The sequence below is a fragment of the Corvus moneduloides genome, chromosome 17 (assembly GCF_009650955.1).
Source record: "Corvus moneduloides isolate bCorMon1 chromosome 17, bCorMon1.pri, whole genome shotgun sequence".
In the NCBI taxonomy this organism is placed as follows: Eukaryota; Metazoa; Chordata; class Aves; order Passeriformes; family Corvidae; genus Corvus; species Corvus moneduloides.
The window spans coordinates 14,891,583-14,906,416 of record NC_045492.1 but is presented as its reverse complement, the minus strand read 5'-3'; the positions used below and the strand labels follow the sequence as shown (position 1 = coordinate 14,906,416).

The 14,834-nt window shown below is 39.5% G+C and overlaps 1 protein-coding gene across 2 annotated transcripts in view; it reads left to right on the top strand.

Annotated features, from left to right (window-relative positions):
* Nucleotides 1–14,769, top strand: part of ARFGEF2 (ADP ribosylation factor guanine nucleotide exchange factor 2) — a 35,479-nt gene extending 20,710 nt beyond the window's left edge. For both annotated transcript variants that reach the window (XM_032126705.1, XM_032126704.1), the window contains exons 22-39: nt 201–348; nt 1,198–1,297; nt 2,060–2,100; nt 2,171–2,340; nt 2,971–3,122; nt 3,275–3,447; nt 3,864–4,024; nt 4,838–4,968; nt 5,082–5,211; nt 5,656–5,791; nt 6,652–6,790; nt 6,961–7,015; nt 7,271–7,385; nt 7,656–7,786; nt 8,781–8,949; nt 9,345–9,483; nt 10,431–10,548; nt 11,226–14,769. In XM_032126705.1, coding sequence (XP_031982596.1) covers nt 201–348; nt 1,198–1,297; nt 2,060–2,100; nt 2,171–2,340; nt 2,971–3,122; nt 3,275–3,447; nt 3,864–4,024; nt 4,838–4,968; nt 5,082–5,211; nt 5,656–5,791; nt 6,652–6,790; nt 6,961–7,015; nt 7,271–7,385; nt 7,656–7,786; nt 8,781–8,949; nt 9,345–9,483; nt 10,431–10,548; nt 11,226–11,402 — 2,385 coding nt within the window. In that variant the 3' untranslated portion in view covers nt 11,403–14,769. The remainder of the gene's footprint in view (nt 1–200; nt 349–1,197; nt 1,298–2,059; nt 2,101–2,170; nt 2,341–2,970; nt 3,123–3,274; nt 3,448–3,863; nt 4,025–4,837; nt 4,969–5,081; nt 5,212–5,655; nt 5,792–6,651; nt 6,791–6,960; nt 7,016–7,270; nt 7,386–7,655; nt 7,787–8,780; nt 8,950–9,344; nt 9,484–10,430; nt 10,549–11,225) is intronic.
* The last annotated feature ends 65 nt before the right edge of the window (nt 14,770–14,834 follow it).

Here is a 14,834-nt window from a genome sequence, read left to right as displayed (position 1 = left end):
GATAATATTGAATGAACCACTCAACTTCATTTTCAATTTTATTAGCAATGTTTTAGCTCCATCAAAGCTGCTGTCATGGTCAAAGTTGTTTTAATGGTTGGAGAACCTGGGAAGGTTATAAATATTAAATACAAATATATGTTAAGAATAAAAATATGGTGGTGTCCAGAAACACAATGTTTAATTTATTTTGGTTTTAGATCTTGAAATGTATTAGCCAGCTGGAACTGGCACAGCTCATAGGAACTGGTGTGAAAACTCGCTATTTGTCTGGTTCTGGGCGTGAGAGGGAAAGCAGCGTTAAGGGCTATGCCTCTGCAGGAGAAGAGTTTATGAGCCTGGGATTAGGTAAGATTATTAATCCTGGATTTCACAAAGGTGCACATACAAGTGGAGTAAGGATGTTAAAGAATCCTCAATCTTATAACATACTCAAATATATTTACATGCTTCCAGGGGAAGCTGTGTTGGATTAATGAAACTGTGTATTTCAATGTGTGTTTATAATTACCACATCTGTTCTAACTTTGGAATTTGGTTAAGCTATTTAATAACTATTCCAGATTTATTTGTTGGAATATGTTATTGTCAAAACTGTTTTGCCATACAAAGTCATGGTTTTGTTACAATTATTAATTAAAAGAAAAAAAGAGCCATTTACTTTTAGGAATTAATAGATGTTTTGATAACTGACAATTGGTTTTCCAAAGGAATTTCTTACCTCTGTATGTTGGGCTTGATGTTCCAGTTACTATTGTTTCTGCAGTATGTGCAAGAAACAAACCTTAGATTTTTGGCTGTAAATTAGAGGGACAAGGCAAGTTGACTTTTAAAACCACTAAGGAAATTAATTTTAAAAAACTCTGGAGTGGATGCTGTACATGATGATTATGATGAATACAGAACTGTGCTGAATACAGAACTGATTAACTACTTGTGGCTGACTTAGAGTTAATATTTTAAAATAATATTTTATCAGTTCCAATTTTATTAACAATGTCATATTGTCTTAATAAACACGATGTTTAGCTGTGTAATAATCTGTCACAGATCTGGCAAAGGCACCATCTGCTCCATATAAATTACATGGTACCTAGAAGCAGTAGACGCTTCTTGTCTACTTGTTTGATGTTGCAGTTAATATAAAGTTGTTATTTCCTGATGGCAAATACTGGTTTTTAATGGCTTTTATTGCAGGGAACCTTGTTGGGAGTGGGGCTGACAAACGGCATATGGCAAACATTCAGGAGTCTGTGGGGGAGACCAGCTCACAGAGTGTGGTGGTAGCAGTAGACAGGTACTGAGAATGTAATCTCTGCACTCTTACCTAAATCATCATCTTTGTCATCTGCCCTTCTGAAATGTCTAAAGACATGCTTCTATCCTAAATCACGTGTTGGAATGGGACTGCTTAGTAATTACTGATACAATTGTGCAAGTCTGCACAATCATATATTCAGACTTGCAGTGTTTATTCTAACCATTAATGTGTCTGTTACCACATCAAAGTCCAGAAGATTTGGGAATGTTCTGCACTTTATCAGTGTTCTATATGGACCACTATCAGTAGTCTGAACTTCTCTCAAGACTGAACAGCTGAAGGGGAAGAAGGGATAATGGTGCATCCACAGTCTTTCTTCTGTTTTGACAGCCACAGCTGACCGTATTCTCAGAGCATTTAAAGATAAAAGGTGGCTGATAACCAGTAAAGTCTTGTAGCAAAGCTTTCTTACTGTCTGTTTATTGTCTCCATGAAATTTAACATGCTGTCACCCAACAGAGTGTTCCAGCATAACTTGGCTGGGTAAACTTGTGAGCCTGTGCCTGTTCCTGCAGTGGGGCAGGAGCACAGTAGACTGTGACTTGGTGCAGGAAAGAGGATGCTTAGACTGAGGAAAAATGCATGTACTGCTGCCAAGGAGCAAGAATACAAGAGGTGCAGAGTTCATAGCATGGAGGATTGTGAAGTACCTCCAGATGTGCTGACCTTTTGCTGCAGCACTAACTTGACTCTTGTGGATGCGCAGCTGAAACTCCAACTCCTGTATTTGTTCCGTAGGATATTCACAGGCTCCACGAGGCTGGATGGGAATGCCATAGGTACGTATGGTGGGTTACAGGGCCCCTGGCACTGGGGCAGCCTGGCTCACAGCAGGCTTCTCCTGTGCAGTTGACTTTGTGCGCTGGCTGTGTGCTGTTTCCATGGATGAGCTGGCGTCCCCGCACCACCCACGCATGTTCAGCCTGCAGAAGATAGTGGAGATATCCTATTACAACATGAACCGCATTAGGCTGCAGTGGTCGAGGATTTGGCATGTGATTGGAGATCACTTCAATAAGGTACTTCTTAAAATCAAGTTACACTATATGCATGAGTAGCAGAACTTCTTTAATCAAGCTTTCCCTTCTGTGTTGATAGTGGCTTAAGCTCTGATATTGAAAAAAATTCCATTCAAAGCACCTAAAAGAAGCACCTATTTAAAAATCTGAAGTTACAATAGAAATGTTTACGGGAATGATCTTTAATCATATAATCTTCATTATATGATTTAGTATTTTTGTAATTTTTCTTTGTCTTTTCCTTCTGATAAAATGCCAAGTTAGTTTGCCTCTGAAATGTACACAGGTGATCCTGGAACAACCATCGTTTTCCTTAGGAAATTGAACCATGTTAGGATGGGATTTTTTTAACCAAAGATTTCATTTATTGTATTGTATTTTAATTTAAATTTTAGCATCTAGCTGGCTATTATAGTGCTGCATTGATGCATTCAAAATCCATGGGTCTGTTTCGATGGACAAAATGACAGAAAGCCCCCTTCAACAGGAACCCCTTCTTTCCCGAGTATCTGAGCACTAGAATGTGCTAGCAGTGTTTAGTGGGCTGAGATGGAACCTGAATTATGAATTTGTTACTCACATAAATGACACTTTGGCTGATAAATGTTTGAAAATATGCTTTTTTTCTAGGTTGGGTGTAACCCCAATGAAGATGTTGCCATCTTTGCTGTAGACTCATTAAGGCAACTGTCAATGAAATTTCTTGAGAAGGGAGAGTTAGCCAACTTTCGCTTCCAGAAGGACTTCCTAAGGCCTTTTGAGCATATTATGAAGAAAAACAGGTGTGAGGCACTGCAATTTCTGCTTTAGCTTGCTTTAGTCCCACTTAAGGATGTCACCTGGCATGGGTTAGATGGTCATGTACAGGGAAGTGGGGCAGTTACTTTGTGCCAGTGTAAAGTAGTCTTGCTTTCCTTTCTCCTTTTGTTTTAAGATCACCGACTATTCGAGACATGGTGATCCGCTGTATTGCTCAGATGGTGAACTCTCAAGCTGGTAACATTCGTTCAGGCTGGAAAAATATCTTTGCGGTCTTTCATCAAGCAGCGTCAGACCACGATGGGAATATCGTAGAGCTGGCCTTTCAGACTACAGCACACATAGTTAGTAAGTAGTGCTTGACAGATGCACGCACCCAAATTCGCTTTGCTGCTGTGAGTCTGCCTTAAAAGGCTCATCTGAATAAGGCTTTTGTATTTGCAGGCAAATAAACACACAACCTTGCAGCCAGACTGTTTAAACTCTGCAGCTGGGTCATACCCATTAAGTCTCCTGAATACTATGGACAGGACAAACTAGATATAGCTATTCTGCTGTAGAACTTTGGAATGCAGTTGGTGAGGCAGGACAGGGAAGAATGCAAGAGAAAGCAAAGAACCATATTTAACGTAGAAGATCTGGTCCTTTCATGTTTGTCTATTCCACAGCAGTATACCATGGGTGGCATGCCTAGATTGATGCAGTTTATCTATGGATTTTAATATCCGTAAATTTTAAGAAGTGTATTTGTTTGTTCTTCACAGCAAATATTTTTCAGCAGCATTTTCCAGCAGCAATTGACTCATTTCAGGATGCAGTAAAATGCCTCTCTGAGTTTGCCTGTAATGTTGCCTTCCCGGACACCAGCATGGAAGCCATCAGGCTTATTCGTTACTGTGCAAAATATGTCTCAGAAAGACCACAGGTATATTTGAATTTTTACCCTGTTGCATTTTCACACTCTCTTCTACTGTTAAATGGACTTTAATCTACTAAGAAAGAGCTTTCAGACTCAAACTTCAATTGCAAGTGTTTGTATTCAAAGCTTATTTGGATTTAGGAGAAATTTTGGTATTATATAAGCAGTAAACTAGGGCTAGTTAAATAATGTTAAGTCTTGTAAGTCCAAATGGGAAATAACTGAATTAAATAGTCCTTGTTTGTTTTTTTGGTTTTGTGGTGTTAAGATGACTTGGAGAGCAGTACTTCCTGTTCTGTCACCCTAATTATCTCTAGTTCAGTTGGTTACAAACATGCGTATTCTTCTACATCAGTCTGTTGTGTGAATACTGAATGTAAGAATCACTGGCTGAGGAGAGCCTGGAGTTGCATTGCAGTTGCACGTCCCCACTGCATGCTGCATTCAGTGTACCAGAGATGTGTAGAACTGGTTTCTGCCAATTTTAGATTTCCTTGTAACGTGCATTGATATAACAGTTGTCTGTCACTGTTAAAGCTGATGGCTAAGAAGTCCAGACCTCAGCAACTTGTAAGGCCTTTAGCTGGACTGAATTAAAAAACAGATTGAAGTATTTATTGCCATATGTTATTTTCTAGTATTTTTGCAAATAGTTACATCTCAGAGCTATACTTACATTTTGCAGGATTGGAGTGTTACAGTAGGACTAAGCTAACTTTCCAAGTCTGTCTGTACCACTATTAGTATCTAAATTTGTCATATTTAAAGATTTTTAAGATAATTTTTTCTTTAAATCTTTTTTGCCTGCTGATCTTCAAGGTATTAAGAGAATACACAAGCGATGACATGAATGTGGCTCCTGGGGACAGAGTGTGGGTCAGAGGATGGTTTCCTATTTTGTTTGAACTTTCTTGTATCATCAATCGTTGCAAATTAGATGTTCGTACAAGGTAATCAAGGTTTTATTTTTTTGATTTTTTAAAAAATTGTAATTAATTTAGTGAAGATATCACAGTAACACATTTTAACATCTGTTCCTATACTTGTTTGGGTTTGTTTATAGAGGCTTAACAGTGATGTTTGAAATCATGAAGAGTTATGGGCATACCTTTGAAAAGCACTGGTGGCAAGACCTGTTTAGAATTGTGTTTCGGATTTTTGATAATATGAAACTCCCTGAGCAACAAACAGAGGTAAAACCAAAAAACCCCCAAGAAGTAAGCATTCTCTAGAGTTGTCTTTTCAAGAACTCGCACATCTGAGGCAGCAGTTTGTATTGACATCAGATATTGCCACCCCATACTGCCCTAGACTTAACTAAACACATTCTATATTCTGCCAAATTCTGTGGCATGAATGAAAATTGCCACAGTGTCCAGTGACCTCTGTGTGTGTGTGTTCTGTCTGATTATTTTCAAGGAGAATGTTCTCACTCTGTTGTGAACGTGTACAGTTTTCTGAGCAGTGTTCATGTGGCCAACTAAGTATTTCTGACAAGACATCTGCAGTCGTGAGGCTTTAATTCTGAGTTCTCCTCTCCTCAGAGCTGTGTCTCTTGCTGACCAGCCATGTATAAGCGAACTGTTGTTCTTATGGATGAATCCCCATAGGACCAAAGACTTCATTTTCTCTCCCAGAAATCAGAGTGGATGACCACGACGTGCAACCATGCACTTTATGCCATCTGTGACGTGTTCACGCAGTTCTATGAAGCTTTACACGAGATCCTTCTTCCCGACATACTTGCACAGTTACACTGGTGTGTAAAACAAGGTACCTTACTTATCTGTTTTTTTGATTAAATGTATTTTTAAATGTTCATTACTTAAGAAGGGGAAGGTTAACTGAATTTTGGAAGAATAAAAGTTCCCATTAGGACAATATGTGTTGCAACAGATTGATGCAATATCTTGAGTATTTGAGCACCAATCTTTTTATTGAGTTAGGCAACTATTTTGTTGCTGTGTTCATAATGTACTCATGGTGTTACTGTGACACAGAAAAAGCTTTTGGAGGCTGGTGTCAATCTTCTGAATCTTCTGCCAACAACCTTTCTTCATTTGACTGCAGGGATACATTACCTCCTTTATTTACACATACAGATATGTGCATGCATTCTGATTTTTTCTTTTCTCTTTTTTTTCTCATTTTTATCTTTTTTTCTTATTTTCTCACACCTGCTTCGCCCCCTTCTCCCAGCCATCGTGTACTTCTAAATACAGCTTTCTAAAGAACGTGTTTTCCTTCTGGCTCCAGCTCTTACACCTGAAATCCTGCGTGTTACTGGCATGGAATGTCGGGGACGATCGTGCAGTAAATCATAAGTTTCCAATTGCTGCTTTTCCTTCCTTTTTCTCACTGTGTGCTTCCCTACTGCATCTGCCCTGTCTTTTATCTTCCCTGGTTGGATTTCCATCTCATGAAGGCTATTTTGAAACTCTTTTTTTTATTCAGTAGGTTCCTCAGCTTCATATTGTTGTAACATATTATATAGGTAGGCTTTGAGCCAAGACACTGTGCATTTCACAGTATTGTGAAAAATTGATAAAATTTTTAATGGAGCAGTAATAGGGAATGCTTAATTTTTGATTGATATTGTAGAAGTTGATAAATATGGAATGTTTCTTTCACAGATAATGAGCAGTTGGCACGATCAGGTACAAACTGCCTAGAAAACCTGGTAATACTCAATGGACAGAAATTCAGCCCTGAAGTCTGGGGCCAGACATGCAATTGTATGCTAGAAATCTTCAAAACAACTATTCCTCATGTGTAAGTTCATAAGTTTAATTCTTACATTGATACCAAATTCCAGAGCAACAATATTTACCTTTTTTGTTTTGTTCTGTTTTGTTTGGTTTTTTTGTTTGTGTTGTTTTTTTGTTGTTGTTGTTGTTGTTTTGTTTGGTTTTTTGTTTGTTTTTTTTCTTAACTCTGTGAAGCTTGCTGACATGGAAGCCTGTAGGAATGGAGGAAGATTCATCTGAAAAACACTTGGTAAGAGTTTACTCGGCAATAAACTGACTTGAAGGGTTTTGTGTGTTAGGTTAGCTTTTGAAAAATTCTGTTGTAGTCAATACATTTGACAAAAAAAAAAGACAGTAGATTGTATTTGGTGTTACTGTAAAAAATGATGTAAAGAATGGACGCAGGAAGCCTTTGAATGTAGGATTAGGGAAGTAATCTGAAAAGTGATAGCTGGTTGGGAGTTAGTGTTTTGGATTGCTGGAATTGCTCTGCACTCTCTTCTAGGATTTGGACCTAGATCACCAGTCTTTAAGCAGCATGGATAAAAATGCTTCTGAAAGAGGACAAAGCCAATATTCAAATCCAACAGATGAGAGCTGGAAAGGTGGTCCTTACACAAGTAAGGAAATCATACAAGCTTTTTCGATGCACCTTTATAGCCAGTCTTAGTTCACTTCTGTAGTTCTTTACAGGAAGTTTTGAGGCAGTTAAACTTGGGATAAGTCTTTGCAATTTGTGTTTATGCCTTGCAGAGAGATTTTCTCTTTAGAAGATAATTCACAGCATTACTAAATATCAAATTGTTAATGGGAATGTCCTATTTTGCTAGCCTGTTGTAAGTGACTTGGCATGAATTGCTTCTGAAACTTGTGTTGCTCCATTTCATTAGACCAAAAACTATTTGCTGGCCTCCTGATCAAATGTGTGGTACAGCTGGAGTTGATACAGACCATTGATAATATAGTGTTCTATCCAGCAACAAGCAAGAAGGAAGATGCTGAGCACATGGCTGCAGCTCAGGTACCAATCAGGCTTACTTGTAATCTTGTTGTGACAGTAAAGTACAAACTATGCAATGCTCTGACGTGTTTACAGAATAGTGTCTTTTTCTGTCTCTCAGCACTACCCTGAATGTGTGTGTAAACTACTCTTAAGTTGTGATTTTTTTGTCTGCCTCCAGTGTTGCCTGGTGGTCTGCCTGTTGTAGTATTACATTACCTATATTTTTATTATCAATAAAATAGATTATAATTGTTTTTATCATGAATACATACTCATCAAAAATGGTTTTTGTTTGTTTGGGGGAAAGCATTCTTTTCTGCTCATTAGACTGAGTGTCTTCATTTAGCCACAGCTGAGGCTTTGCTCAGCCTCTGGATGTTTGCACAGGAAGTGTTGCCGAAGTTGGACTTCAGCAAGGTCAATGGTCAAGATTTCACTCATTGCCAACCTTGGAGATGCCTGTGTCCCTGAAAGTTCTGATTCTGGGCAGTAGTGCACAGTACCTCTGGCTTGGCTTTAATAAAGCCCTAAGCTGGAAGTTCTGGCTCGTGCATTCAGGTAGTATTTTGGAGATGGTATAGTTAAATTCCTAGTGAAATTAGCTAAAAATATTGACCAATTTAATTAAATTTGACATGAGCCAAAGATGGGGGATTTCTACACTAGGCAGCATTTAAACCTGCACTGCTTTTGTCGTTCATTTTGATGTTTTTCAGAATTCAACAGACCTACCCAGTCAGCTTCTAGAGAAGAGGAAATGTTCTGTACTGTATTGCTATGACTGCAATGTCTCAATAAGGGAGTTCTTCCCTTGCTCTTGAGTCTTATTTTCTTATCAGTAAATAGGATAGATGATAACCTCTCTCTTCTTAAGTATCCTACTGAGAAGAGTACCACTCTGCTGTGTTGTACTGCACTAATACTGCATTGCACCTATAAATTGGAATTAGGAGTTACTAGAGTTTGTGGCATGTGCTCTCTCTCTCTCTGTCCCTCTCCCCCTGTTCTTTAGCGAGACACGCTGGATGCAGACATCCACATTGACACAGAAGACCAAGGAATGTATAAATACATGTCTTCACATCACCTCTTTAAGTTACTGGATTGTCTGCAAGAGTCTCATTCATTTTCAAAAGCCTTTAATTCAAATTATGAGCAGCGAACTGTGTTATGGAGAGCAGGTAAGGCTTTTATTTTTATTTGATAAAAATGCTGAAATACACTTCTAGCTTTAAGTAACAAGATACAACAGTATGCCATCGCAGTCACCTCTAGAGTTTATTAGACAGTCACATGCTTTTATTGCTTGTCTCCTTCCTGATGACTTGAATAATTCTGTTTGCTAAATTATCTGCTTTTTTTTTTTTATTAAAGTAGAGCTACACTGCTGGTACTGCTGTAGCTAAGTATCTTTATAAATAAATCAGAACTCAATCAAAATCAAGGAGGAGGAAATACTGTCTGGACAAGAAATCACTATTGGTCACTAGTGCAGGTATCGTTGATAAAATTTATTTTTGGCTAATAACACCAACTGTGGATGTTCCCTCTCTTTCTGTGTGGGACTGATTTCTAGGGTTCAAGGGTAAATCAAAACCCAATCTCTTAAAACAAGAGACCAGCAGCTTGGCATGCTGCCTGAGGATCCTGTTCCGGATGTACGTGGACGAGAGCCGGCGGGAGGCCTGGGACGCTGTGCAGCGGCGGCTGCTCAGGTAGGACAGCCCTGCTCAGGACGGGAATGGGCAGAGAGGGGTGTGGCCACTCTTTATTAAAAGTTCACTTAGCAGTAAGGAAGCAATCTGTCTAGAATAGACAAAGCATCTTCTTGCCTGACATAGGCTTTTCTCTATGGAAGTGGTGATGTCTGAATAGTTTTCCCATCTGAGTACATAGTGATAGAGGTATGATAGGATACACTAATAGAAAAAGAGTGCAGTATAAGCTGCTGTATACCTGGAATTTAAACAAATGTAGAAAATAATTCTAAATAAATATCAAAAGGTATTTGGGTGAGTTGGTACATAGAAGTTGAAAGTACCAGTCTCTTATCAAATGTGAAGATCTCCCAACTTGTTCTTGGCACTAATACAGGGGATTCTGATCTACCAGCATGTACAGACATGTTAATCTGCTCAGTCCTTCTTTAATTAAGAGTGTCCTTAAAATAGCCATAGTAAATGCTACAGTTTGTACCTTGTGTTGACAATCTGCAGCAAGGACCAAAAATTTATTAGTACAATAATAATTCCTTTGTAATCTGTGATGCTGATCTGTGCAGATCTTTATTAAAACAGTCCAAATTTGGAGGGAGAGCTCTCTCATGGTGCTGTTGCCTAAGCTGTCCCAATGTCAGGTCAGGAAATAATATTTGCAGGTTAAAAGTGACAGCACTTCAATTACAAAATATTTATCAGGCAAATTAGACTTTTTCTTCTCCGTCACCAACATGAAAAGTATTTCAGTTCAGTTATCTGGAACAATTCCTGAACCAGAAAAAGCAAATTTGTGTAGTTAAAGTTGTTGCATGTGATTGAAAACTTTCCCATGGAAGTGCATCTTGTTTGAAAACAAAGTACACTGAGAGGACAAATAGAGCATGTAATCAAAAACTTTGTAAGGGTTTTCTTTATGGTTTGTGTGAACTGTGCCATCTCTCCAGTGTGTGCAGTGAAGCCCTGGCGTATTTTATTACTGTCAACTCAGAAAGCCACAGAGAAGCCTGGACCAACCTCCTGCTGTTGCTTTTAACAAAAACACTAAAAATCAGTGATGATAAGGTAAGAAGAGGCTGGAAGTCATATCTGCATTTGAGTATGTTTTTCATTCCTTCTTCAGTCTGAGTTCAGTCTTCATTTCCATCCAGATTGGAGGTGGGACGTTCCTCATAGTGAGTGCTCTCTTCGCAATACAGCAGTGGCAGCTCCACTGTCTGCAGGCATTCTGCATTGTGGAAATGGGGCTGCATCCATCCAATTCCCAGTTGTGTGGGAATGTGAATAGAATTACTGAACAGCTTTCATATAAAAGCACAATGAGTGTGCAGTAAAGGATACGCTTATGCTGTATTACAGCTGCACAGGAATGGTGAGGGTGAATTTCACCACTGTAAAATTGGAATTCCAGTTCCTTGACAGTGATGGCACGAATAATTCTCAGGATCTTGGCCCTTTTGAGGAAAAGGGAATGCAAATATTCACGTTGCTACAAAAAGACCCCGATACCACCTCTAGTCTGAGAACTCACAAAAACCTGACTCTGCTTGGGGAGTAACACCAAAGGCTGGCCCCGTGTGTGCTGCTGTCGCAAACAACACGGAGCTTGGTGCCCTTGGGCCGTTGGGAGGGCTTGGGTGAGACCTGGTGTTTTAACAAGTTGGTGTAGCCATGAATGTGTCAAAACTTTGCATTTTCCTCTAGCAATAGAGAATGACGTTCTGTTTTTGTATCTTGGTTAGTTCAGGGCACACGCTTCCACGTATTACCCGTACCTGTGTGAGATCATGCAGTTCGACCTGATCCCCGAGCTGCGGGCGGTGCTGCGCAAGTTCTTCCTGCGCATAGGGGTGGTGTTCAACATCTGCATCACGGACGAGCAGGCACGGACAACTGGGATAAACCTGCCTTCCTGGTAGCTCTAAGTGAGGCTGTTACACCAGCCTGTACATAAAGCTGTGTCCAGAGATGGGTTGAAGTGGATGGGAGAAAAATGGGACCCTGATGTATCACCACAGGAGCAAGTTATTCTTACCACAATGGCATTTGGGAACGAGGAAAATAATCCTGTTCTGTCCATCCTACAAAAGTGTCAGCAGTTTTATTTAAATTATTGCTTACAGAGTCAATACAGTAGGTGTGCAGTCTCTTTGTTTCAATGCTAATCATTTGTATGATCCAGTATGTCTCTTCTAGTCTTTTATCCACTGCTCAGTCTTGCATCCCAGGTAGAGCTGATAAATCAGCTGGATCTCTCAACAGAAGTTATGCCCCTTGGAAAAAATGACTGTATTTGTGTAGCCTTGTGATGTTGGCACGTGTTCATAATAAACTCGACTGCGGTGGCCAGTGACCACCCGAGATCCCTCTGGGTTTTCCTTTGTATCCAGGACCAGGCCAGGCAGGGCACCAGGCTGTTGAAATGGACAGCCTGTAGGATATTTGGAGAAGGTTTTCCTCCTGTTTAGCAGATGACTTAAAAAAAAATTTAGTATCAGTACTGCATCTTCTGAGACTTATTTTTAGTTTTCTGGAAGATTTTACATCAGGAGCATCAATAGTATCTACTCCTTTAGTTTATTAGGCTTGAGTTAAAGGCATTTAAGAAAAAGAAAAGGCTTTCCTTTTCCTTTCATACATTGGCAGATCATGGACAGAGCATACACAGGAACATCAAAAACGGCTCAGAACAAATAAACCCACCTTTTTGACCCTTGAATATAACGTATTTAGCAGTAATTGTGACTGCTTAGCAAAAAGTCCTGTCCTTAACACAAGTTTGTCTCCTTTTACTGCAGATTTGCAAGTTCTGATTTGTCATTTTGTGCAAATGATTTTTGTTCTCAACTCTTAGTTCCTAGTGGCATCTTAAAAAAACCCAAATTTCAAAAAAACTGCTCTAGCAAAATTAAACAAGTTCATCCCTGTGCTCTAAGTGACCAACACAATTCTGTGCTTTGAAGGTTATCTGTGAAGCAAAATGTGACATGACACCACAGCTTTGCTTGCCCAAGAGTTTTTTTTTTTCTTTCTTTCTTTCTTTCCTTGAAATGCATTGGGTTTCTGTGACAATGTTTCCATGACAGAATATTGTCTTGACCTTTGAAATAATTTTAAATTTCAAGTTTCAAGACTTCTCTAAACCAGGAAAGTGTGGCAGGATGGGAGGAGAGGCTCCACTTCCTAAAATAATGCAAAGTGTTGTATTAACTACTGTGCTATCCAGAATAGCAAACTTAAAATATTAACAATATTTAAAGAAAAAAACAAACTGACAAACAGCAACAACAACCTACCTACTTGAATGGAACTAAGTGTATAACATTATTTTGTTTTTTGAGTTGAGTTTCCTGGTAGGATGGCCTCAGGTGAGGTTTTCTTGGGATACGCTGCTCTGAGCTGCTGGGAATGTGCTGTCTTTGGGGTTTGTTCTTGTTGTTGTTGTTGTTTGTTTTTTGTGATCTATTTCCAAAGGGTTTTTATGGTGCTCCTCAGTACATCAGCTTGTCCTATGTAAGCATTGTTTGGGAAAGGTTTTGCAGTCAGTAGTAGTCACGTGGCTTTCACAATTTATTTTTACTTTTTATTTTTAACCAAAGAAAAGTAAGTGGTGGTTGTGGCTCTTTGACTTTTAAATGCCCATTAGGTTAAATCTATACACTGCTATTTAGTAGAAGGGAATATATGGCTATATATGACAATAGGAGAAGAGTGAAAAATAAGCAATGCTGATACTTAAATTGCTGCATTTGAAATATCCTTTTGTGTTGCATCTCGTGTAGCTGCTCATTCCCTGGGACTGTCATTGCATTGGGTACTGCAGAAAATGAAGTATTTATTTTAATTCTATTTAAATCTGTAAGAATATGCTATTCCTTTTTTTCTGGTTGTAGGTAGTCCTAAGAAAAATATTGGAACTGTAATTTTTCAGATTTGGAATGTGTTATTGCCTCATGGAATGTGTTCCCTCCTGTCCCATCAGACACACCTGGTCCAGCTGCATGTTCCTCTGTGTGTCACAGGTTTGAAAGCCCTAGTCATGTCTTGAAACAAGTCTCAATTTTGAGATCTTATATGACTTCACAGTTGCTTCATGGGCTTTCTTTACTGTAAGGGGCAGCATTTGTACTCTCTCTGCACATGGAATGTTTAATCTATGCTTCCCTTCAGCCTTTGGTCTGAGACTGTTCTTTTCCTTAAGAAAAGCTTTTGTTGTAATTACACCAGTTACAAACTGCTGAAGTTGGGTATGTGATATCCAACCATCCCAGAGCCTGCAGTGCATGAAGGAGAAGGAACTGGAATGCAATTGCATTGTCAGAGCCTTAATCCTATCCTGTTTCTGCAGGTGATTGTCTCCATTAGAGCAATAATCAGGGTGTGTTCAGGTTACGTCCACAGCACTTGTTGGTTTTCCTCAGAGAGTCAGAAAGGGCAGAACCCACAGCCCTCCCAGTGAAGCTCAGCCCTCCTCGAGTGGACCCAGCTTGTTCCTTCTCCCCCCCTCCACTGACACCGGCTGTTACTGGCTCCGCTGGGACCGGGAGCGCAGCCGGGCTCGCTGTCTGGAGAGCAGGACTGTGCAATACAGGCACTGAGAGAAAGTCACCTCTTGGACGTGTTTGTGCAATAGATGAATCTGCAACTCATCCACCTGTAATGGCATAAATAATGGAGACTCCGTGGGGTTTGCTGTTACGTGTCATTTCAGACCTCCCGAGGGAAGGGAGGGGGAGAGGATGCTAACGAGGAAAACCCTAAACCCTCCCTTTCGTGGTGATTAAAAACTCCCTTCACGTTGCTTCTGTTGTGTCTTACAGTCCAGGAAAAGGCTGTTTTTAAAGCAGTTTGTTATCCATGTCTGGTATCTCACTTTCCAAACTGTCAACAGCACAATCTAAACCATGTCCACTGCTCCAACAGCCAACCCCCAGATTTTAGCTCAATCTTACTATTCAGGACAAAGATTAAAAATAGTAACTCTGTCAACAGTACATTTCCCTTTAATCTGTAAATTCAGTTTGTTCAGCACCTTTGTTTAAAATGTATGTTTTCACATATTTAAAATGCCTGAGTTTTAATACCTCCGTATTAAGTGCATTTACCATCAATAATTTAAAGACCATTCCTTGCCAATGGATGTATAGAGTTCTGAGAGAATACCAAAATTATATAATATGAAAAACTATGTAAAGTTTTCTACATGAAAATACGATGTATAATAGTTATAATATTCCATACTTTAATCAAGTGATAAATCAATAAAGTTTTACGAAGTGTTGCGTCTTTGCTCCGGTAGTTCCTTAAGCTCAAAGGCTGCGGCGCCACTCGGGCTTCTCCGCGGGGTCGGG